Consider the following 26528-nt stretch of genomic DNA (forward strand, 5'->3'; position numbering starts at 1 on the left):
CTCAGGAGACGATAGGGTCGGCGTGCGAGGGGGTGCGTGCGAGAGCGAGCCCGGTCACGCGCACGGAGTGCGGGAGCGAGCCTGGGTCACACGCATTGTCTGCAAGAGCGCGCGCACCGAGCGAGGCGGCTGGAGGCGGATCCCGGGCCTGTGCGATCCTGGAGCGGGAATGAGGCCGGGAGCAGTCGGCTTGGCGACCCGCAGTAACCCGGCACTGTAGCGGCAGCCCGGGCTCCCCCAGTGAACCCGGGGCGAGGCTGACATTGAACCCCGAACCCCCCCCCCCCCGGGACGCAGAGTCAGTCCTGAGGTAATCCCGAGTAAAGCGCGGCAGCCAGAGTCCCGAGCGGCATCCGGAGTGAAGCCCCCGGGAAGGTTCTGGAGTGAAGCCCCCGGGAAGGTTCTGGAGTGAAACCCCCGGGAAGGTTCTGGAGTGAAGCCCCCGGGAAGGTTCTGGAGTGAAGCCCCGCACCAGTGTGTTCTGGAGTGATGGACAGGATCAGGGACTGATCAACCCTAAATTTTAGGATTGGAAAGTCAGAAAATCCATTTGTTCAGTTCTGAAAATGTCCTTCTTTAACTTTCGAAAGATTTTTAAGATTGGAGGGGAGAAGAAGAAAAAGCAGTTTGAACATGTGAAAAAGGATGTGAACCCCGAAGAGGTCTGGCAGATCATTGGAGAGCTGGGCGATGGAGCCTTTGGCAAGGTCTATAAGGTGAGGCCAAAACTGATGACAGGTTGGTGAAAGGCAGAGTGTGGCACTTTCTGAAAACAGCCATAGATCCCTATTATTTTCTGAGAAACTTAGATGAAGGGAAAAGAATACAAACAGGAAACCATTGAGTTTGAAGTGAGTCAGAAAGCAGCTGAGATAAATTGATATGGTGGCTTCGAGATAATTGCAAACAGCAGCAACTTGGGTTGTTGGACCTTTGGTGGAAAGAGTTCACTAAGTCACTGGCCTGTCAATGACACCTGCTGTCCTGACTTTAAAAATCTTTCCTTCAGGAGGGAACTTGAGGTGGTTGAGAGTGCAGGAGAGATTTTACCAGCTGGGTACTGGGCTCAGAATGAGATTGTGAACACAGAGTGCGACAAGGGCTGACTGTGATGAGGTACGAGTAACAATTTGGGAATTCAGTGCTGAGGGGGAAGGAATTGCTACTTTTGACATTCATCAGCTCCCAGAAGTTGGTGAGCAAATAGGTGATTATTTGGTGAGTTTTTAAGATTTTATCTTTCTAAACTCAGGCAGTAGTTTTAACCTGTACTAGAGAGATACAAGTACTGAATTAAATTTATAGATTCATTAAACTACTTGGTATACAGCCAACAGTTGTGATATTTCAGAACTTGAAAGGTAATAAACAATAAAGATAACAGGGCAGATGCTGAGTGGCAGCTGGAGAGCACGTGAACTGTTGGACATGTATGTGATCCACAGCAACCCTATCTGTGGTTCTCAGCTGAGAAACTTCAGCTCCAAGTTGATGAGCTGGAGTCTGAGCTTCTGACTCTGCATCGCCTCAGGGAGGGGAATGTTACCTGGACACTTTGTTCCAGGAGGCAGTTACACTTCTTAGGCTTGGTCCCTCAGATTGGTCTGTGGTCAAGGGACATGTGGGTGTGAGCCAGGTACCAGATGATAGTGATGCAGGAGCCTCAATGCTTGGAATTGTCGAGTACGTTCAAAGTTCTTGTAATTTGTATAAATGAGAGAGGATACTGTAGTGAGGGTGAACAAAATGACCACAACATTGTGATGCAGGGGGCCATACAAGTTGCCAGGGTGAAAAATGGAATGTAATAGTGGTGTGGGCAGTATAGTTAGGGGGATAGATTCTATTCTGTGCATTAGTTCAAGATGGATGAACTGATAACCAATTATTTTTATTTGTGCCATATGGTAACATGGTAGCAAAGTAACCATGCTGGAATCAGAAGATTGGAGGGGAGGGTATTTGTCATTTTGGAAGGAAATAAAAGGGAAAAGAAGTGGGCTGGGTCCATTAACTAAGGATGAGATCAGTACAGTGGTAAGAAATGATCTTGGTTTGGGGAATCAAGATATAGAATGAGTTGGGGTAGAGATGTGAAAAAGCAAAGGGAAGAAGTCACTGTCTGGGGTAGTTTATTGACCCTCTTACTGTAACTAAACTGTAGGGCAGAGTATAAATCAAATAAGGGGGACTTTTTAAAAAAGGTAGTGCTATATTCATGGGAGATTTGAATCTTCGTATGGATTGGATAAATCAAGAAACAAAGAAACTTACACCACAGGAACATAGAACATAGAACACTACAGCACAAACAGGCCCTTCGGCCCACGAGTTGCGCCGATCACATCAACACCTACCAATCCATAGACCTATCTGTAGCCCCCAATCCCATTAAATCCCATATACTCATCCAGAAGTCTTTTAAAAAACAGGCTCCTCGGCCCTCTAAGGCTGCACCAACCATGCTACTTAACTAAAACCCCCTATCCTTCTGGGGACCATATCCCTCTATTCCCATCCTATTCATGTATTTGTCAAGACAGTCCTTAAAACTCACCATCTTATCCATTTCCACTACCTCCCCCGGCAACGAGTTCCAGGCATCCGCCACACTCTGTGTAAAAAAAAAAATCTGGCTTGTACATCTCCTTTAAACCTGGCCTCTCGCATCTTAAACCTGTGTCCCCTAGTAATTGACTCTTCCACCCTGGGAAAAAGCTTCTGACTGCTCTCCATGCCTCTCATAATTTTGTAGACTTCTATTGGGTCTCCCCTCAACCTCTGTCGCTCCAGTGAGAACAAACCAAGTTTCTCCAACCTCCTCTCGTAGCTAATGCCCTCCATATCAAGCAACATCCTGGTAAATCTTTTCTGTACCCTCTCCAAAACCTCCACATCCTTCTTGTAGTGTGACAATCAAAATTGAACACTATATTCCAAATGCGGCCTAACTAAGATTCTATAAAGCTGGAACATGACTTTCCAATTTTTAAACTCAGTACCCCAGCCAATAAAGGCAAGCGTGCCATATCCCTTCCTGACTACTTTCTCCACCTGCGTTGCCATATTCAGTAACTTGTGTACCTGTACATTCAGATCCCTTTGGCTGTAACTACTCTTAAGGGTTCTGCCATTTACTGTATATTTCCTACCTGTGTTAGACCTTCCAAATATGCATTACCTCACATTTGTTCAGATTAATCTCCATCTGCCACTTCTCTGCCCAAGTCTCCAGTTGAGATATATTTGTGGCAAAAGTGACCTGGAGGATGATTTCATAGAATGTATTCAACAGTTCCCTAGAAAAATGCTTTCTGGAACAAACCAAGGGATGGGCAATTTAGACATGTTAATATGTGAGGAGAGGATTACTTAATGGCCTCTTGGTAAAAGATCCATTAAGTAAGAATGAATATGACAGAATTTCACATTCAGTTTGAATTAATTGTGAGTGAGAATTGTGTGTCTGAAACTAGAGTCTCAAGCTTAAAATAAAGGCAATTACAAGGACGTGTTGGCTAAAGTGGAATGTGGAAATAAGTTAAAAGGTAAATAAATGATAAAGAAACAGCGGCAGGCAATTGAGATATTATATAAGTTTCAACAAAGATAAATTTCATTGACAAAGAAAGACACTGCACCATCATTGGCTAACAATAGACATTAAGGTTAGTATCAAATTAAAAGAAAATATGTACACAGAGATTTACAAAGTGTCACAAAGATTAATGGGAGGCCAGAAAATTAAAAAAAACAAACTGGCAAAGAATGACAGAATAAATAATGAAGGAGAAATTGTTATTTGAGAGAAAGCCAGCAAGAAATATAAACACAGACAGTAAAAACTTCAACAGTAAAAACTAAGTATTTTAAAAGAAAGAGAATAGCTAAAGTAAGCTTTGCTCCCATAAGAGGTTGAGATGGGGAAATTTGGAAGGAAATGGCAGAATTTTTGAACAAGTATTTTGCATCTGGCTTTACAACAGAAGAGTCAAGAATCAAGAGATAAAAGGAAGGGAGGAATTTAAAAATAATCGTTTTCACTAGAGAAAAGGTAATAGGAAAACTAAAGTCTGACAAGTCCCTGGATTTGATGTACTGCATTCTAGAGTCTTAAAATAATTGATTGCAAAGATAGTGGATGCATTATTTGTAATATTCAAAACTTTGCTAGATTCTTTAAAGATCCCAATGGATTGGAAAATTACAATATAACACCATTATTCAAGAAAGAATGGAGTTAGAAACCAGGGAACAATGGGCCAGTTAGCCCAACATCTATCAGTGGGGAAAGGCTAGAATCCATTATTAAAGAGGTATTAGCAAGTCACTTAAATCCTAATACAATCAGGCAGAGTCACATGATTTTGTGAAATGCATGGTGTGTTTGGAAAATCTATTGGAACTCTTTGATATAACCAGTAGAGCGAATAAAGGGTGACCAGTAAACGTGGTGTATTTGGATTTCCAACAAGCATTTGCTAAGGTGTCACATAAGAGGTTATTTACTGCACAATCTAAGAGCTCATGATCATAGAACCCTACAGTGCAGAAAGAAGCCCTTCGGCCCATCGAGTCTGCACCGAGCAGCCAATCAACCTAACCTGCACATCTTTGGACTGTGGGATGAAACCGGAGTACCTGGAGGAAACCCACGCAGATACAAGGAGAATGTGCAAACTCCACACAGACAGTGACCCAAGCCAGGAATCGAACCCAGGACCCTGGAACTGTGAAGCAGCAGTGCTAACCACTGTGCTACTGTGCCACCCTTTTTTTTGGCATGATGGGTAGAGGGTTGGCTAACTAAAGATAAATTCAATTGGGTAATTTTCAGGTTGTCAAACAGTAATTGGTGGAGTGCTACAGGGACTTGTGCTGGGATCCCAATGATTTGTGATCAGTGGATTGGATAAGAAAATGACTGTATTATGCTCTGATTTGCTGGTCCAAAGATAGGTAGAAAAGTTGTAAAGAAGGTACAAAGAGTCTGCAAAGGAGTAAAAGAGTGAACAAAAAATTGGCAGATGGAGTATGATATGGGAAAATGTGAGTGTTCACTTTGGCAGGAAGAATTCAAAAAGTCAATATTAATTAAATGGAGAGAGATTGCAGTACAGAAGAATCTTTTTGTCCTTGTGCATGAATCACAAAAAGTTAACATTTACATATAGCAAGAAATTAGGAAGGTAAATAGAAAGTTGGAGTAAAGAAATTTTGCTACAACTGTGCAGGACATTGGTGAGACCACACCTAGAGTACTATGTGTAGTTTTGATTACCTCATTTAAGAAGGGACATGTTTCCATTGGAAATGGTTCAAGAGTCGGTTCACTAGGCTAATTCCTGGGATGAAGGTTTTGTCTTATGATAAAAGGTTGGGCCTATGCTCATTGGAATTGAGGTGTGAACTTACTAAAACATATACTTGGGTGACTTGATAGAATAGATGCAGAAAGAATTTTTTCTCTTGTGGGGAATCTAGAACTGGAGGACAAGGTTTAGAGAAAAGATCAAAGAAAATTATAGCACAGAAACAGGCCCTTCAGCCCTCCAAGCCTGCACCAACCATGCTGCCCGACTTAACTAAAACCCCTTACCCTTCTGGGGACCATATCCCTCTATTCCCATCTCATTCATGTACTTGTCAAGACGCCCCTTAAAAGTCAGTATCATAACCGCTTCTACTACTTCCCCCAGCAACGAGTTCCAGGCACCCACCATTCTCTGTAAAACAAAAGCTGCCTTGTACATCTCTTTTAAACCTTGCCCCTCGCACCTTAAACCTGTGCCCCCTAGTAGTCAGCTCTTCAATCCTGAGAAAAAGCTTCTGACTATCCAATCTGTCCATGCCTCTCATAATCTTGTAGATTTCTATCTCCCCTCAACTTCCGTTGCAGTGAGAACAAACCAAGTTTGTCCAACCTTTCCTCATAGCTAATGCCCTCTGTACCAGGCAACATCCTAGTCAATGTTTTCTGTACCCTCTCCAAAGCCTCCATATCCTTCTGGTAGTGTGGTGAATATGTGGAATTCACTACCATTAGAATGTAGATGAAGCCAAAATGTTGCCTGATTTCAAGAAGAAATTAGATGCAACTCTTGGGGCTAAAGGGATTGAGGAATATGGGGAGGAGGGGGCTCAGGATATTGAATTTGATGATCAGCCGTCATCAAACTGAATGTAGAGCAGGTCCTTAGGGCCGAATGGCTGACTCCTGCTTTTATTTTTAATGTTTCTCTACTTCTACCCTGCTAATCTGAAAATGATTTGCTTATTGCTGTTCTGTGTTTTGTCAGCTATCCAATCTTCAATCCATATTAGTATATTTCCACAAATTCCATGGGTCTTAATTTTGTGGAATAACCTTTTGTGTGGCATTTTATCAAATGTCTTCTTTGAAGAGATGGTGGCACAATGGTAATGCCACTGGAGGCATTATCAGAGGCCAGAATCTAGATGCCCAGGCGAATGGGTTTAAATCCCACCACTGCAGCTGGAGGAGTTTAAATACAATAAAATCTGGAAAGTAAAGCTAGTTTCACTAATGCTGACCATGAAACTATTGTCGATTTGTCAGAAAAACCTGTCTTATTCACTAATATCTTTTGAGGAAGGAAATCTGCCATTCTTCCCTGGTCACATACTTGTGACTCTAGAGCAACAGCAATGTGGTTGACTCTTAACTGCCCTCTGAAGCAGCTGAGCAAACAACTCAGTTCAAGAGCAATTAGGGGTGGAAAGCAAATGCTGGCCTTGCCAGTGCCATCCACATCTCATGAGAGAATGAACATAAATATGCCTTATCTATTGCTCCAAGTGGAGTTCTTAATTATACTGGATGTCTTGAAAAAGAAGCCAGCATAATTAAGGACTACATGCACCCCCGACATTCTCTGTTCCACTTTCTGGGAAAAGGATACAAAAGTCAGAAGTCACGTATAAACCTATTCAAGTACAGCTTCTTCCCTGCTGCTGTCAGACTTTTGAATGGACCTACCTCGCACTAAGTTGATCTTTCGCTGCGCCCTAGCTATGAGTGTAACACTATATTCTGCACACACCCCTTCTAGGAACAAAAACTACAGCACAATGCAGGCCCTTTGGCCCACAAAGAACTTCTCTATGAACGGTATGCTTTGTCTGTATAGCTTGCAAAAAAACAATACTTTTCACTGTACACTAATACATGTGACAATAAATCAAATCAAAGTACAGTGCTATATGGTTAGTCTGTCTAGATGTCAGTCTTAGATCACAGCGCTTTAGGGTTAGTCTCTCTGGAGTTGATCACAGATGTATGGTTTGTCTGTATATTTGTCCCAACACATGGGGAGAATAAACCAACCTTGGACAGACTATGTCACCAAATGATTTTTGACAAGAACAGAATCAAGTGCCTTCAGGACAAATGAGTGCAGGGCCTCCAACTATCTCTCCAACACTGATTTCAAATGCAGTATTAGCAATCTGTTATACAAGTCAAGACTCAGCCTCACATCTCAGACAACATAAACCTGGACAGTAAACTTTTTTTTTCTGAATGCTCATGCATCAAAACAATGGGAGAATCCTCCATCATCGTGCAAATATATGAGTTGGGAGAGGAGTTAGCCACTGCTGTGTTTTCTATGGCTGATCTTATAGAGCTCTATAAAATAATGAGGGTATAGATAAAGTAGAATCAATATCATTTCCCAATGGTAAGGGAGTCTAAAACTGGAGGGCATAGGTTTAAGATAAGAGGGGAGAGATACAAAAGCATCCAGAGGGGCAATTTTTTCAGATAGAAAGTGGTAAGTGACTGAAACAAGCTGCCAGAGGTAGTAGTAGAGGTGGGTACAATTTTGTCTTTTAAAAAACATTTAGGCAGCTACATGGGTAAGATGGGTATCGAGGCGATATAGGCCAAATACAGGCAATTGGGACTAGCTTAATGGTTAAAAACGGGGCGGCATGGACAAGTTGAGCAGAAAGGCCTGTTTCCATCCTGTAAACTTCTATATGAACCAATCTTCAAACAATTTCAATATGTTACCCCCTACACCAAGGGGCCTTATTTTACACAATCACCTTTCGTGTGGCACCTTATCAAATATCCGAACATATGAATTAGGAGCACGAGTAAACCACTCAGTCCCTCGAGCCTACTGTGCCATTCAACAAGATCATGGCTCATCTGATTGTAACTTCAGCATTACGTTCCTGCCCACCCCTAATAACTTTTCATCATCATCATTATCATATTGGTCCTGGGGCACACTGCTGTGGTTTTAGCTGGTCAATCTCTACTTGAGTTAATGCTTAATGTACTAAACAAATTGGTTAAAATAAGTAGAAATGACTGTTTCGATGCAAATAAGATCTTCCCTGTTAATAATTCTGTCACATCTATCTTGATATTGCAGATAACTTCATACAGGAGGTAAGAAACTGTTGAAGAAGAGGAAGTGATATTGGGCTGTGTTGTTGAAGTTGTGCAATGAATTGGAGATTAAACACCATGTACGAATGATAGTCAATTGCTTCCTTTGTGGTTACTGATTGGAGAGGATTAGAAGATCATTTTTACAGGACTATAAGAAGTAATGGATGTGATATCTGAATTCTGAGAACAGCACCATAACCAGGGTGATGCAATCAGTGTCTCACTGTGACTCAGTTTATTGATAATGCTTCACTGATTTCCATTAGTGGAATAGATCATTATGGTTTCAGAATTCTAAAGCTTTGGAATCTTCAGCCCTTGATTAGCTGAGCAATATTGTATTGAAATTGGCAGTTAGTTATACCACATTGGCTTAGTGACAGATGTGCTGTGCACCGGGACTGAGAATGGGTTTATTTAAAGGAATACCATATTCAGGGAGTAAGAAAACATATTATTTAGAGTTATGCTGTGAACAGAGACTCTGATATGTTTGGTTTTAATTTTTAAATGAAAAGGGCTTGCATTTTCATCTGTCCTTAATTGCTGTTACAGAGTTCTGGGAGTAATACAGCATAGAAACAGGCCCTTCAGTCCAACCAGTCCATGCTGACCATGGTGCCCTCCCAGCTAGCCCCTATTGCCTGCGGTTTGGCCCATATCCCTCTAATTCTTTCCCATCCATGTACTTATCCAAATGCTTTTTAAATGTTGCTATTGAACCTGTCTCAACTACTTCCTCAGATAGCCCATTTCGTGTGTACACCACCATCTGCATGAAGAAGTTGTACCTCAGATCCCTTTTAAATCTTTCCCCTCTCACCTTAAACCTATGTCCTCTAGTTTTCAATTCACCAAACCCTGGAAAAAACACTACGTGTTCGTCCTGTCGATGCCCCTCATGATTTTATACACCACAGTAAGGTCACTCCTCATTCTCCGATATTCCAAGGAATAAAGACCTAGCTTGGCTAACCTCTCCCTATAACTCAGGCCCACTAATCCTGGCAACATCCACATAAATCTTCTCTGCACTCTTTCTAGTTTAATCAATGCCATTCTTATAACAGGATGACCAAAACTGTGCACAGCACCCAAGTGTGGTCTCACCAATGACTTATACAACTGTAACATAATGTCCCAACTCCTACATTCAATGCCCAGACTGAGGAAGGCCAGTGTGCTAAACACCTTCTTCACCACTCTGTCTACCTGTGATGCTGCTTTCAGCAAACTATGTACTTGTACTCCTAGGTCCTTCTGTTCCTCAACACTCCCCACAGCCCTACCATTCACTGTACAAGCCCTATTATCTATATTGAAATCCATTGCCAATCCTCAGCTCACTTCCCTATCTAATCAAAATCCCCCTGTAATTTTTGATAACCTTCTTCGCTATGAACGATACCTCCTTAATTTAGTATCATCTACAGACTTACTAACCAAGCCTTGTGTATATCCATCCAAATCATTTATGTAAGTAACAAATAACAAGGGTCCCAACACCAACCCCTGAGGCACACCAATAGTCACAGGCCTCCAGTCTGAGAAGCAACCTTTGACTATCACTCTCTGCTCCCCGCTATCAAGTCAATTTACTAGCTCTATTAGATTTACTAGTAAATTTAAATTCAATTTACTAGCTCTCCCTGGACCCCATGCAACCTAACCTTCCAGACTAGTCTGGCTTGCGGGACCTTGTCAAAGGTCTTGCTCAAGTCCATACAAACAAGATTTACTGCCCTACCTTCTTGGTTACCTCTTCAAAAAACTCTAGAAAATTTGTCAGATGTGACTTCCCACGCACAAAGCTGTGCTGGCTATGTATAATCAGACCTTGAATTATGGTATCTCACCACCACTGTTATGGCGGTGGTGAACAACCATATTGTACTGCTGTCATCTATGTGGTGTAGGTACACCCACAGTGCTGTTGAGAGGGAGTTCCTGGATTTTGATCCAGCGATAGTGAAGTATGGCTGTATAGTTCCTTGTCAGGATAGTGAGTGGCTTGGAGTGGAACTTGCAGTTGGCGTTGTTGCTCCCAGGCATCTGCTGCTCTTGTTCTTCCAGGTGGTAGAGATCATGGATTTAGAAGGCTCTGCTGAAGGAACCTGGTGAGTTCCTACAGTGCATCTTGTAGATGATGTGAGTAGCTACCTCCGTGCACCACTGATGGAAGCCATGCATCTAAAGGCATTGGCTGGGGTGCCAATCAAGTGGGCTGCTTTGTTCTGGATGATGTTGAGCTTCTTGAATGCTGTTGGAGCTGCACTCGTCCAGTCAAGCGGAGAGTATTCCATCACTCTCCTGACTTGTACCTTGTAGGTGGTGGGTAGGCTTTAGAAGTCAGAGGTGAGTTTCCAGCTTCTGATCCGCTTTGTAGCTACAGTATTTATATGGTTGATCTAATTTAGTTTCTGGTCAACAGTAATCCTTAGGAATTTGATATTAGTGGATTCAGTGATGATAATGCCATTGAATGTCAAGGAGAAGTGGTTAGATTCTTTATTGTTGGAATGGTTATTGCCTGGTACTTGTATAGCATGAATGTTACTTGCCATTTATCAGTCCAAATATGAATGTTATCCATGTCTTGCTGCATTGAGGCACAAATGTTTCAGCATTTACTGGTATGCCTTACACCAGGAGAATGAAACTGGATTATTTAACAGGTACACGCTGTTTAGGGACTTAGAGACGTGCTTATTTATAGATATATGGTGTGCAGGGAGTAAGAGAATGGTCTATTTACACATATGCCACATGCAGGGACTGGAGCATGGATTATTTATCAGCATGCATTCATAGGACTACGAGATGGGTGATATATCTGTACTGGATACTATGTGCAGGAACTGAGAGATGGATAGCACCAAATAATCTTGTGTAAAACTAATGGACAACTTATTTGCATACCTCATACAAGTGTTCTGTCCAAAAATAGCCCAATTTTGAGAAAACGGAAGCTAGAATAGGTTGACCCGACCTCAAAGTTTTACTGGCCATCCCCTATGTTTTACAGTGACAAGACTGAAGTATATCAGTAGGATTTTTTTTAAGTGTTGCAAATCCAGTTGTCCAAAAAACAGACATTTTTAGAACGTGTATGCATCAATTTTAATTGAGTAAAATTAAAAATAACCTGGACAATTAACCTAGGCGCTGCATTAGCACAGGGTGGCACTGGCCTAGTTATTTTGCAGTCCCACGCTCTGAAGGACCTTTCTTTACTCCACTGGCCTGACTTGTTTTAAATTACACTCCACCCAATTGCCTGATCCAAAATCCAGCACAGCCTAGGTCCTGAGTTTACTGGTTTTGAGGCACTGTGTACTGTGCTATAATCTGTGTTCAGCGGGTGGATTTGAGGCGGCAGTATCCCAGTTCCACTGAGATCCAGCTCTCTAATCCTGGTTAATGAACTCCATGTGGATATATTAGTGGAGCTACTGCAGTTGTAGCTCTGAATCACTGAGCTCCACTGCTTGAATTGGTGTTGTTTTCGTGATGCAAATGTCTGCATGAATATATATTTTCTTCTGTTTAACAATGTGCTGATGCACTGAGCTTGCAGTATGGATAGATGTGTTTTACACAACTTACCTGAGATGGAACTGCTGTTAATTTTGTAACTGAAACAGTGTTATATGTTGAGCAAGAAATGAAACTGAGACCACATTAATAAGCAGAGGGTGAACAGTAAGATTTCTCAGCTGGCTGAGATTGTCACACGCCACTAAGTGCAAATCATTGTGCATTCTGTAGCTCCAGCACTTGGTTGTGCTGTTCCTCACCATCTCTTCACTGGTACTACATGTTTTTTGCACTCTTATTTTCACTAGTTTTGTAAAGTTTGATAACTGATGCCATTTACATATTGTTTACTCAATGGTGCTGTATGTAGCACGAATTAATCACAATTCATATTGATACAATCGAGCCAGAGACAAAATGATGATGAGTTTCATTGTGGGATCCTGACATTTATTCAGTAAAAATTTTAAGAACTGAATGAGGCTGGAGGTTTCATTAAAGGCATAGTCACCCTACTTGATAATGCTAACTAATGGAACCTTTGGGTCCACAGTCACTGAACATCCATTTAATAGAATGATAGAATCCCTACAGTACAGAAGGAGGTCATTTGGCCCATTGAGTCTGCACCGACCACAATCCCACCAGGCCCTCTTCTCATAACCCCACACATTTACACTGCAATCCCCCTGACACTAGGGTCAATTTAGCATAGCCAGTCACCCTAAACTACACATCTTTGGACTGAGAGAAAAAACTGGAGCACCTGGAGGAAACCCCCCAGATATGGGGAGAATGTGCAAACACCACACTGTGACCAAGGCCGGAATTGAGCCCAGGTCCCTGGCACTATGAGGCAGCAGTGCTAACCACTGTGCTACTATGCTGCCCATTACTAGCATTTTTGTTTCAAAAGCAGCCAATTCTGAAGACTGCAATGTTATAGTTTTCACTTACCCTATCTTTATTGAAGTTCATTGTGAAAAGATTATGCCAGAGGCCCCCATATTTGGTCTGTAGACTGTAGTTAAGTTTGTTGGTCTTTGATTAATGGTTGGGCTACCTCAAACAGCATTATCACACTTTCAAGTTTCGTTCCTACTTCATGTGACTGTCCAGTGACCCCCTGCTGGAACTACTGATGTCAGTGGACTTTGGGTGAAGGCAAGAATGGTCGTGGTAATGATGTGACACTGCCCACAGCTGGATGCACTTCTAACTAAATGTTTGGCGCTCATGAAGAATGATCACTTGGATGAGTTACCAAGAGATACCCATGGAATTGTACCCCAACAAAAGTCATTATCTTCAGGAAAGAGGCATAAAGTCATCCATCAATATGTTTTGTGGGCTTGTTCTTGCAAAACACTTTGAACATCCTCTTTGTCTAATACAGATAGGAAATATATAGTAAACGGCAGGATCCTTAGGAGTATTGATAGGTAAAGGGATCTGGGTGTAAAGGTACACAGGTCACTGAAAGTGGCAGTGCAGGTGGAGAAGATAGTCAAGAAGGCCTACGGCATGCTTGCCTTCATCAGCCGGGGTATTGAGTTTAAAAATCGGCAAATCATGTCGCTGCTTTATAGAACCTTAGTTAAGCCACACTTGGAATATAGTGTTCAACCCTGGTTGCCACACCACCAGAAGGATGTGGAGGCTTTGAAGAGGGTACAGAAAAGATTTACCAGGATGTTGCCTGGTATGGAGGGCATTAGGTATGAGGAGAGGTTGGTTTGTTCTCACTGGAGCGATGGAGGTTGAGGGGAAACCTGATAGAAGTCTACAAGATTATGAGAGGCATGGACAGAATGGATAGTCAGAAGCTTTTTCCCAGGGTGGAAGCATTAATTACTAGGGAGCACAGGTTTAAGGTGCGAGGGGCAAGTTTTAAAAGAGATGTACCAGGCAGACTTTTTACAGAGAGTGGTGGGTGCCTGGAATTTGTTGCTGGGGGAGATAGTGGAAGCAGATACGGTAGTGACTTTTAAGTGGCATCTTGATAAGTACATGAATGAGATGGGAATAGAGAGATATGGTCCCCGGAAGCACAGGGGGTTTTAGTTAAGTTGGGCAGCATGGTTGGTGCAGGCTTGGAGGATCAAAGGGCCTGTTTCTGTGCTGTAATTTTCTTTGTTCTTTTTCTTTGTACTAGGTAATAGTTTTCTGCTGTCTCTGAACAAGTCATTTCGCTGCTGCTTATTGGTGTTTCTGGGTCACTTCCACTGATTTTAATTTGATTTATTATTGTCACATGTATTAGCATACAATGAAAAGTTTTGTACAAATATTGGTGTTGAGTCTAACTGCTTAATTAACAAACCCATATTGAACAAAGAAGAACAAAGTACAGCACAGGAACAAACCCTTTGGCCCTACAAAGCTATGCCAATCATGATACCCTCACTAAACTAAAAACTTTCTGTCCTTGCTTAGCCTGTATCCTGCCTGCTGCAGTTGTAAATGCGCCTAGTTTGGGGGCGTTTAAGAGATTGGTGGATAGGTTTATGGACGAAAAGGGATTGGTTTAGATTAGTGGGTCAATGTTTTTTTTTAAAAAATAAGACTGGTCGGCGCAACATTGTGGGCCGAAGGGCATGTTCCGCGCTGTAGTGTTCTATGTTCTATGTTCTCTTCCCTCCCTATTCATGCACCCATCCAGATGCCTCTTAAATGTTGCTAATGTGCCTGCTTCTACTACCTCCTCTAGCAACACATTCCAGGCATCCATTGCTCTGCATGAGAAACTTCCTCCACACATTTCCCTTAAACTTTACCCCTCTCAACTTGAACCTGTGCCTCCTTGTAATTAACACTTCCACCCTGGGGGGAAAAAACCTCTATCCATTCTGTTTATGCCTCTCATAATTTTGTAGACCTCTATCAGGTTTCCCCTCAACCTCCGCCTTTCCAATGAAAACGTTCCTAGTTTATTCAACCTCTCCTCATAGCCAACACTCTCAAGACCAGGCAACATTCTGGTGAGCCTTCTTTGCACTCTGTCCAAAGCTTCCAAATCCTGGTAGCATAGTGACCAGAACTGCACATAATACTCCAAAGGTGGCCTAACCAAGATTTTATATAGCTGCAACATAATTTCCCAACTCTTGTACTCGATGCCTGGCTGATGAAGGCAAGCATGCCGTATGCCTTCTTAATCACCTTGGCCATCTGTGTTGCCATGTTTAGGGAATTGTGGACCCACACATAAGAACATAAGGATACAACCAGATCCATCTGTATGTAAATGTCCCTAAGGGTTCTGTCATTTACAGTATAATTCATACCTGAATTTGATCCTCCAAAATGTATTTGTCAGGATTAAACTCCTCCTGCCATTTCTGCGCCCAAGTCTCTGATCTATCTATATCTTATTGTATCCTCTGACAATCCTCTGATTGGAAGATGAAGTGCTGCTGTTGCAGTTTGCATTGAGTTTCACTGCCGCAGGTCAAGGATAGATATGTGGGCATGAGAGCAAGATGTTGAGCTGAAATGGCAGCAACAGGAAGGTTAGGGTCATGCTTGCGGACAGAGAAAAGGTATCTGCATCACCCAGTCTGCATTTAGCTTCCCAGTGTACAGGAGACCGCATATAGCAAATACAATACACCAAATTGAAGGGTATGCAAGTGAAATGCTGCTTAACCTGAAAGGAATGTTTAAGACCTTGAATGGTGAAGAGGGAGGTGCTTTCTGTGACTGCAAGCAAAGGTGCTGTGGGAATGAGATGAGGAGTTGGGCGTGGTGGAGGAATAGATCACGGTATCACAGAGCAAGCTGTCCCTGCTGAATGCTGAAGAGGAATATAGTGGCATCATTTTGGAGTTGACAGAAATGGCAGAACACTTTTTGAAGTGTTTATCATAGAAGCCCTACAGTCCAGAAGGAGACCATTCGACCCATCGAGTCTGCACTGACCACAATCCCACCTAGGCCCGTAACACCACATATTTACCCGCTAATTCTCTAACCTACCCATCCCAGGACATTAAGATGCATTGCTCACGCTAAATTGCTCCTAAGCTGTACATCTTTGGACTGTGGGAGGAAACTACAGCACCTGGAGAAAACCCATGCAGACACGGGGAGAATGTGTAAACTCCACACAGACACAAGCCAGGAATCGAACCCAGGTCCCTGGAGCTGTGAGGCAGCAGTGCTAACTACTGTGCCACCATGTTGCCCCAGTTTATTACTCCAGTTTATTCTCTGGAACTATATTGTGCATTTCCTGCATTTCTGTCTGCAGCAGCTCTGAAATTAACAGCAGTGTTAGAAACTAAATGAGGTGGTTTTGCTGCCTTTGAAGTTCTGAGACTTATCTCAGGAAATGTAAACACTGCCATTGGCAGAATGGGCATTTAGCCCAGCTGCAGTTTTCCCATGCCCAGCCCTGTCCTGCATCAATCTTGTCAAGTCATGGAAGGTACAATCATCAGAACTAAAGTTATGGATTGTGATTTTTAAACGCTTGATGCCGCAGTAATTATTTATCTGTTTAGCCGATGCTGGGGGAATCCGCTTCTCAGAATAAACGGCAAAGATTTTGCTGCCTGGGAAATCATGGTGTTATAGATCTACTTTTGAATATGTACTACAATACTGTGCAGCATCACGATTCCAAACCTTATTGTAAAATGCTGTAAATCAATGTCAGGAATGTGGTTACTGTATTTCAAGTTGAGTTTACTGGACTTCAAAGTTTATATTATTTAAGCTGGAATCAGGAGCTGATAAATGTCATTTAAAAACGTGTATGTTTTGGTTCGAACTGAGATTTTTTTCAGGAAAAGGTTCCATGGTGCCTAATTTACAAAATAGAAGCAGAAAACAAGTGTGTGAGACTAGTGTGTCAGTGCCAGAGCTGCTCTTTGAGTTTGCTTGTATGATAGTTCTTGGAAGTCATCCAGTGTCTGAATGTTAGCCTAGTCTAAGCTGGCAGAGCTGGGAGTTCTTTCATTCTGAGGCAGTTTTTGAGAAAACTTTTTAAAGTACAAAGAAATCCTAAACCCCCGAACAAAAGAGCCTGTTTTCATTTCTCTGGCTAGCTGCCAATTTAAATATCATTTTGCTTATATTTTAACTTCATGCATGCAAAATGTTTCATTGGGCAAACAATGCATTGAATCCCTACAGTGTAGAAGAGGTAATTCAGCCCATTGAATTTGCACCATCTCTCTGTCAGAGTATCCCACCCACGTATTGCTCCGCGAATCCCCCTAACCTACATATCTTGGGACACCGAGGGACAATTTATCATGGCCTGTCCACCTGACTGCACATCTTTGGACTATGGGAAGAAATCAGAGCACCTGGAGGAAACCCACACAGACATGGGGAGAATGTGCAAACTCCACAACAGACAGTCAATCAAGGCCAGAATTGAATCCGGGTACCTGACGCTCTGAGGCAGCAATGCTAACCACCGCTGCTACCCTTTTCATGTGTAATAATTTGCAGTCTTGCTGGACTCATCACATCAAGTGTAGTATGGCAAGAGGTTGGAACCTTTGCAAGGATTCCAAGCAGGGGAATTAAGAACAAGAGGAAAAGATAATGAGGAGAGTGATAGACAAAGAAATCAAGGGCCAGAGTCAGATAAGAACCAAGTAAAAAATAGTAGGAAAGGGAAAAGTAATGTTAAAAATGCCCACCTTAAGCTTTTTACCTGAATGCTCAGAGCGTTCGAAACAGAATGGATGAATTAGTTGCACAGATAGATGTAAAGAGTATGATATAGTTGGCATATGGAGATGTGGCTCTGTGGCAAGCAAGGATGGGAACTAAACATTGAGGGCTATTCAGTGTTTAGGAAGGACAGACAGAAAAGGAAAGGTGGTGGAGATGCATTGTTGATCAAAGATGATATTGATATAATACTGAGGAAAGATATTAGCATAGATGATGTGGAATCCGTATGGGTCGAATTAAGAAGCAACCAGGGGCAAAAATGTTATTGGAGATGGTGTACAGACCACCAAACTGTAGAGATAATATTGGGAAAAGCATTAGAGGGGAAATCAGAAATGCATATGTCAAAGGAACATCTGTAATTATGGGTGACTTTAATCTGCATATAGATTGGGAGGGTCAAATTAGTCACAGTACAATAAAGGAAGAGTTTCTGGAGTGCATACGGTATGGTTTTCTGGAGCAATACGTTGAGGAACCAACAAGGAGCAGGCCACCTTGGACTGGATGTTACAAAATGAGAAGGGATTAGTTGGCAATCTAGTTGTGGAGAACCCTTTGGTGATGATAATATGGTAGAACTCTTTGTCGAGGTGGATAATGTAGTTGATTCTGCGACCAGGGCCCTGAATCTCAGTGAAGGGAACTATGATGATGTGAGGTGTGAATTGGCCATGATGGACTGGGAAACATGACTGAAAGGAAAGGCAATGGACAGGCATTTAAAGAATGAACTCCAGAAGCTGTTTATTCCTGTTTGGCACAAGAGTGGTAAGGGAATTATGGCCAAAACATGGCTTACAAGGGAATTAGAGATAGTATCAGATGTGAGGAAGATGCAAACGAATTGGCAAGAAGAAGTAATAAGCCTGAGAATTGGGAGCAGTTTAAAATTGAGCAAAGGAGGACCAAGGGATTGATTAAGATGGGAAAAATGGAGTATGAAAGTAAGCTAGTGGGAAACATATAAAACTGACTGTAAAAGTTTCTATAGAAATGTAAAAAGAAAAAAAATTGACAAAAATAATTGTAGGCTCCTTACAGTCAGTAACAGGGAATAAAGAAATGGCTTAGGAATTAAATTTGTACTTTGCTTCAGCCTTCACAAAGGAAGATATAAATAATGTACCAGAAGCACCAAGAGAAACAAGTTTTATTGAAGAGCTGAGGGAAATCTGCATTAGTAGGGAAATTGATGGGATTGAAGGAAGATAAATCTCCAGGTTCTAATAATCTTTATCCCAGAGTATTTAAGGAACTGGCCATGGAAATAATAGATCCATTGGTGGTCATTTTCCAAAATCTTTGGCATTTGGAATGGTTCCTACAGATTGGAGGGTGGCTAATGTAAATCCGCTATTCAAAAAGGGAGGTAGAGAAAAAACAGGGAACTATGGACGAGTGAGCCTAACGTCAGTACTGGGGAAGTTGCTAGAGTCTATTAGCAAAGATTCCATAACTCGGCATTTCGAAGGCAGTGGTATAATCAGACAAAGTCTGTACAGATTTACAAAATAGTGTCTGATGAATCTATTGGAATGTTTTGAAGTAACAACCATGCATCAGAGTTAAATCCAAGTATTGGAACTGGCTTCACGTTGAAGGTAGTGGGAGGCACAAGTAAATGTAGATCCTGGTCCGGAAGAAGAAAGAGGCACATGACGTGCATAGGCAGCTGGGATCAAGTGAATCTCTTGAAGAGTATAGGGGCATAGGAGTAGAGTTAAAGGAGAAATCAGGAGGGCAGAAAGGGGACACGAAATTGTTTTGGCAGATGAGGCAAAGGAGAATCCAAAAAGTTTGTACAAATACATAAAGGGCAAAAAAGTAACAAGAGAGAGAGTCGGGCCAAAGGACCAACAAGGTAATCTATGGGCAGATCCACAAGAGATGGGTTAGATCCTAAATGAATATTTCTCATCAGTATTTACTGTTGAGGAAAGCATGGATATTAGGGAACTTGGGGAATTAAATGTTGATGTCTTGAGGGGTGTACATATTACAGAGGAGGAGGTGCTGGAAGTCTTAAAGCACATCAAGGTAGTTAAATCCCTGGGACCTGATGGGTCGTGTTTCCCTAAAGTATGGGATCGTTAAGTGGTTCATTACAGAATTGTGGCTCTGAATGAATCAGGACTGATGGGCCAAATGGTCCTTTTTCAGTCTGATATACTTTCATCTCATGGAGCTGTAAGCTAACATATATCCTAGGATGTTGTGGGAAGCTAGGGAGGAAATTGCAGGTCCTCTAGTCGAGATATTTGAATCTTCGATACTAATGGGGAGATGCCTGAAGATTGGAGAGTGGCAAATGTTGTGCCTTTGTTTAAAAAGGGCTGCAGGGAAAAGCCTGGGAACTACAGGCCAGTTAGCCTGTGGTGGGTAAATTGTTGGAAGGTATTTGAGAGACAGGACCTACAGGCAATTAGAGATGCAAGGACTGATTAGGGACAGTCAGCATGGCTTTGTGAGTGGAAAATCATGCCTCACAAATTTAATTGAGTTTTTTGAAAGGGTAACCAAGAAGGTAGATGAGGGCAGTGCAGTTGATGTTGTCTACATGGACTTTAGCAAGGTCTTTGACGAGGTACTACATGGTAAGTTATTGCATAAAGTTAAATCTCACAGGATCCAGAGTGAAGTATCTAAATGGATACAAAATTGGCTTCTTGACAGAAGCCAGAAGATGGTTGTAGAGAGTTGTTTTTCAAAGTGGAGGACTGTGACCAGCGATGTGCCTCAGGGATCAGTGCTGAGCCCACTGTTACTTGTCATTTTATATTAATTATTTGGATGAGAATATAGGGGGGCATGGTTAGTAAGTTTGCAGATGACATCAAGATTGGTGGCATGGTGGACAGTCAGGAAGGTTATTTCCAATTGCAGCTGGATCTTGATCAATTGGGCCAGTGGGCTGACGAATGACAGATGGAGTTTAATTTAGACAAATGCGAGGTAATGCATTTTGGTAGATTGAACCAGGGTATGACTTACTCAGTTAATGCTAGGGCTTTGGGGAGAGAACAGAGAGATCTAGGAGTACATGTTCATAGCTTTTTGAAATTGGAGTCACAGGTGGACAGAGTGGTGAAGAAGGCATTCGGCATGCTTGGTTTCTTCGGTAAGAACATTGAATACAGGAATTGGGACGTCTTGTTGAAGTTGTACAAGACATTGGTAAGACCACACTTGGAATACTCTGTGCGATTCTGGTCACCCTATTATAGAAAGGATATTATTAAACTAGAAAGAGTGCAGAAAATATTTACTAGAATGCTACCAGGACTTGAAGGATTGAGTTGTAAGGAGAGGCTGAATACACTGAGACTTTTTTCTCTGGAGTGTTGGAGGCTGAGGGGTGATTTTATAGAGGTCTATAAAATAATGAGGGGCACAGACAAGGTAGATGGTCATATTTTTTGCCGAAGGTAGGGGAGTCTAAAACTAGAGGGCATAGGTTTAAGGTGAGAGGGGAGAGATACCGAAGTGTCCAGAGGGGCAATATTTTCACACAGAGGGTGGTGAGTGTCTGGAACAAGTTGTCAGAGGTGGTAGTAGTGGCTGGTACAGTTTTATCTTTTAAAAAGCATTTAGATAGTTGCATGGGTATGAGGGTGTAGAGGGGTATGGGCCAAATGCAGGCAATTGGGATTAGTTTTGGAGTTTAAAAAATAGGGCGGTATGGACAAGTTGGGCTGAAGGGCCTGTTTCCATGCTGTAAACGTCTATGACTCTATTGACATGTTACATGAGTGGCAAAGCCAGTGTTCCTACTGTAGCTGCTGCAGGCTACCTCCATTTGTAAAAAATCTGTACATGTGTAGCTGGAGGGGCTGTGAGGCAATGTCTTGTTATTTTCACAAGTAATTTTGCATTATAAGGAGGAATAAGATTTTGTCCTGAGATTGGGAATTGTTATTTCATGTAATACTAAAGCTTTTCCTAAAATAATCCTAACCGGAAGTGAGGATTGAAAAGCAATTCCTGCTTAAAGTCTCCAGTCTGGTTCATTGTTGGCTTAGAATTAGAGGATAGCAGTATTAAATTCACAAGTTTCCAATGCCATTAAGGATTTTTCTCATGAGGAGTGGATATGCGGGAGGGGAGATTTCTTGAGAAAGGAGTTGCTTCAGATCTAATTAACATCTTTAACAAAGCTGGATTGATTTTGTTGGGAGTGAATCGAGGTTGAATGACATTTAATAATGAAATTCCTTGAATTCTTTGTTTCCTCAATAGAGCTTGGACGAGGAAGGTAGTGTTTCCCTAAAGTATGGGATCATTAAGTGGTTCATTACAGAATTGTGGCTCTGGATGAATCAGGACTGATGGGCCAAATGGTCCTTTTTCACTCTGATATACTTTCACCTCATGGAGCTGTAAGCTAACATTATGATATCCGCACACTAACTGACAAGTTAAAATTGAACGCATCAAATTTAATTTACTCTGTCAGTGATTCAGTAGTGTTACTGTGGGGTAAGTGGTGGTAAAATAAAACTGAGTTTGCGCAACTCAATGCACATATACCCTACGCGGTCCAAGGGTTTCAGAGTTTAACATGTTCAGTCCCAAGATCATTTTGTACTGAACCCTCTACAAGAGTGACCTATCCCATCAAGCGTGGAAGATTGAGGGGATGATCTGATCGAGGTGGGGGGAGGGTGGTTTAAGATGATTAAAGGATTCAATAGGGTTGATGGAGAGAAATGGTTTCCTCTGGTGGGGGAAAGGGAGAGAGTCCACAACAACAGAAATTTAAAATGAGAATCGGGCCATTTGGCAGTGGGTAGGATGGGGGGGGGTGGGTTTCAGAAAGCACTTCCCTGCACAAAGGGGAGCAGAAAACTGGAACTCTGTCTCCCCAAAAGCTGTGGGGGCGGGGGGGCAGGGAGTGGTGGGGTGGTGCAATTGGAAATTTCAACCTCAAGAGTTTCGTTGGATATGGGATGGGGGAATTAAGGGTCATGGAATTGAGATGGGTAGATGGAGTTAAGATACAGATTAGCCCTGATATGACTGATTGTTGAGACAGGCTCAAGAATGGCTGAATGGGCCTCCTCCTGTGCCTGCATAACAGGCTCAAGAGGGGCTGGATGGCCTCCTTTCCTGGAGAGAGGGTGAATGGGCCTTCTGTTCAAATGTAACAGGCTTGAGAAGGGCCGAATAGCCTCCACCTGTCCATGTGTAACAGGCTCGAGAGGGGCTGAATGGCCTCCTGTTCCTGTGTAACAGGCTCGAGAGGGGCTGAGTGGCCTCCTCTGGTTCCTCAAGGCGGGGTGGTGCAGCATGGTAGCACAGTTCCCACAGTCCAAAGATGTGCGGGTTAGGTTGATTGACCATGCTAAAAAATTGCCGCTTAGTGTCCTGCGATGCATAGGATAGAGGGATTAGCAGGTAAATATGTAGGGATATGAGGGTAGGGCCTGGGTGGGATTGTGGACAATGCAGACACATTGGGCCAAATGGCCTCTTTCTGCACTTTAGGGTTTCTATGATATGATTCTATGATAGATACTGTCCAGTTCTGCAATTTGGTTTGCAGTTTAGTTTTAGATGTCCCTCGTTTTAATTGTCTTCAGCCTGTTTCTGTTTTGTTATCATGCTGCTTGAGGACGGCCTAAACACTGCCTTGACCACATCAAACCCTGCAATTGGATAAACACGCTCGGAAGTGTTTGAGCAAAGATGATCCAATCACATCATGGGAAAATTGTAAAACTAGTTAAGCGAGCATGCTTGGCAATGAGACAAATGGAGTTTAATTTGTAGGAATTATTGTTTATTTTGAAACTCCAATTAGTAACATATATAATAGTGATGTTCTGGTGTTATAAAAATCTGCAACATTCAGAGCAAGTATACCCTGCTGAAGACTGAGAGACTGTGTGCTATAATGCTCTTTCAGAATGCTGTGAATTTCAGTAATGTTGCCCAGCCCCACCCCGCTAGCAGCTAGGTGGGGCATGTTACATTGGATAAAATTATCCCACACATTTCCAGACACATTTCACTTCCCTTTTTAAACTAACTTTTTTACTCCTTTCAGCAAAGATGTGGAATTTGGCTGTTTGCCTGGGTTTCTCAGTAAAACGTTTTGTTTAAATTAAAACTGGAGCAGTTTGAGAAGTGAAGTTTTGTGATAAACTATTTGTTTTGTAGGTGTTGCCTCGGGGATAGGTGTGGTAACAGCAGTTACTTATTGGAGCTGAATTGTGAGATGCATCCCATATCGCATTGATTTTTCACAGTAACTTTGTTGTAGTGTTAATGTAAGCCTACTTGTGAAACGAATAAACTTAACTAGTATTGCTGTCACCTTTTAAACATGTGAAAGTATCGGCAGAAAGGCACAGTCAAATCTCAACCTTGCACAGGCAACTTCTGTGCACAAAGTGCCCAATCTTAAACGTTTGCATTAACCACACCTCGGTTGTTGTACTCCTCAACATGAGGAAAAGAAAGTATTTGCATCTGGAGTTAGAGTCATACAGCGCAGAAAAGGCAATTTAGCCCATCAAGATTGCACTGACAGTAACTCCCACTAAAGTCACACTGATCTCATTTTCCAGCACTTGTCCCATATCCCTGAATGTTATGAAGTTTCAAATGCTCATCTGAATACTTTTTAAAGGTTGTAAGCTTTTTGGACTCCACTTGCCAGGCATTCCAGATTCCCATCACCTTTCCCATCATCAGGACATTCCAAAGCACTATTAGAAAGTGCTTTTGAAATTACTGCTCTTATTTTGGCAAATATGGTTCGTTTCCACATCCCAAGTTCCCATGATCTGCATTGAGATAACGAGCAGTTAATTTGTTTAGGTCATACTGGTTGAAGAATAGCAATTGGCCACTGCAGATACAGTATCTACTTGAGATTTTCTTTAAATCATTCTTAAAAACTGAATGTGGAAAATAATAGAACTCCCTTCCTCTTAGCACTGTGGGTATACTTACATCACATGGACTGCAGTGGTTCAAGAAGGTGGCTCCCCATCACCACCTCAAGGGCAATTAGGGATAGGCGAAACAAGGTGCCTTGTCAGTGATAGCCACATCCCAAAATAAATACAACACTCAAACTTTATCAGTGTATGCAACTTATTCACTTGTCAATTATGCAGTATCACATCAGTTGTCATGTGGTATTCTGTTTATCTCATTCTAAAGCACTTCCCAAAATAATCTTAATGGAAGAAAAGGATTCCAGATCCAATAATATCTGCACTGGGCTAATGATATTTGGTCTACTGTGGAGTTGTTAAAAGTATGATTGTAACAATAACCACACACTAACAATGTGCTGGAGCTTGAGACTTGACTCCTTAAACTTAATGTAGGCAAATGCTTTAATAGAGGTCAGAGCAGCTGTAAATGCTTACAGCTCTGCAAGTGAGGCTTATTAAAACTATGAGCTGTTTATTGACTTTGAAATCTATTTCTGTAATTTTTTAAATTTATTCTTTCATGGGATATTGGTAACACTGGAAGGACCTGCATTTGATGCCCATCCCTAATTGCCATTGATTTGAGTGGCTTTCTAGGCCATTTCAAAGGGCAGTTGAGAGTCAGCCACATTATTGTGGATCTGGAGTCACATACAGGCCAGACTTTGTAAGGATGACAGATTTCCTCCCCTAAAGTATATTAATGAACCAGATGGATTTTTCTGGCAGTTGATTATAGTTTCATGAAACATGCAAGATTCTGAGGTGTATCAAATAGGCTTGATGGCTGAAGGATGGTTTCTCTTGTGGCTGAATCGAGTACTAGGGGTCATTGTCTTAAAAATAAGGGTTGCCCACACAAAACAAAGATGAGATTTTTTTCCCCTCTGAGGGAGTTTTGGAACTCTTTCCCCAAAAGGTAGTGGAAGCAGAGTCTTAAGGCAGCAGTATAGATTCTTGTTAAGCAAAGGGTTGAAAGATTGTCAGGGGTATACAGGAGATTACAACCATCCTAATTCTTATGTTTGGGCATATGTCACCAGTATTGAGACTAGCGTTTAATTCCAGGTTTATTAATTGAATTGAGATTCCACCGGCTCCCATGGTGGGATTTGAACCTGTATCCCAGAGCATTAACCTGGACTTCTGAATTGCTAGTCCTGTGACATTGCTACTACACCATGTGTGATTTAAACGCTGTTCAATCTCGTGTTATTACGAAGGTGGGTGTTTATTTTCATGATATGACTTTTCAGTCTACAACAATGTTTGTCAAGGATTATTACAAAATGAATTATCTCATTACATTTGATTATTAGTATTGATTATTATTATTATTGCAACTATTATTTGATTCTATCTCGTATATGAGTGTTGCAGAATAGGAATGAAGTCAGTATCCCATTTCAAGACTGTTTCATGCAAATTTCCTTTGAGCTGCAACATTTAAAGTGTTGTGATAAAAGCTTTTGCAAACATTTTGCAGCTTTCAAAATAAAATGTTCAGCAAAGTCTATAAGAAAGTGAATCTTAACATTCCTCTATGGAGGCTGATAAACAAATCTCACTTACTGTCCGTTCTCTTGATGCTTAAATTTTGCTCAGCTCACGTATCTTGAAACCAAGCTGTCATAAGAAGTAGGAGCAGGAGTAGGCCATCTAGCCCTTCGAGCCTGCCCCGCCATTCAATAAGATCATGGCTGATCTGAAGTGGCTCAGTTCCACTTCCCCGCTTTCTCCCCATAACCCTTAATTCCCTTGCCTACCAAAAACCTATCTACCCGTGACTTAAATATATTTAGCAAGGTAGCCTCCACCACTTCAACGGGCAGAGAATTCCAGAGATTCACCACCCTTTGAGTGAAGAAGTTCCTCCTCAACTCCGTTCTAAACTGCTCCCCATTATCGTGAGGCTGTGC

At 41.9% G+C, this 26528-nt stretch overlaps 1 protein-coding gene across 3 annotated transcripts in view; it reads left to right on the plus strand.

The window, feature by feature from the left end:
• The first annotated feature begins 106 nt into the window (after positions 1 to 106).
• The window catches only part of slka (STE20-like kinase a), a 167332-nt gene continuing 140910 nt past the window's right edge, over positions 107 to 26528 (plus strand). Inside the window, exons 1-2 of one of the 3 annotated variants that reach the window (XM_080206006.1) lie at positions 107 to 375; positions 451 to 716. In XM_080206006.1, coding sequence (XP_080062132.1) covers positions 567 to 716 — 150 coding nt within the window. In that variant the 5' untranslated portion in view covers positions 107 to 375; positions 451 to 566. Of the gene's footprint in view, positions 717 to 26528 lie in introns of all 3 variants that reach the window. The other 2 variants (XM_080206005.1, XM_080206008.1) reach the window with 2 other exon arrangements.

Source organism: Carcharhinus amblyrhynchos, chromosome 17, assembly GCF_965287045.1.
Source record: "Carcharhinus amblyrhynchos chromosome 17, sCarAmb.v2.hapA, whole genome shotgun sequence".
Classification (NCBI taxonomy): Eukaryota; Metazoa; Chordata; class Chondrichthyes; order Carcharhiniformes; family Carcharhinidae; genus Carcharhinus; species Carcharhinus amblyrhynchos.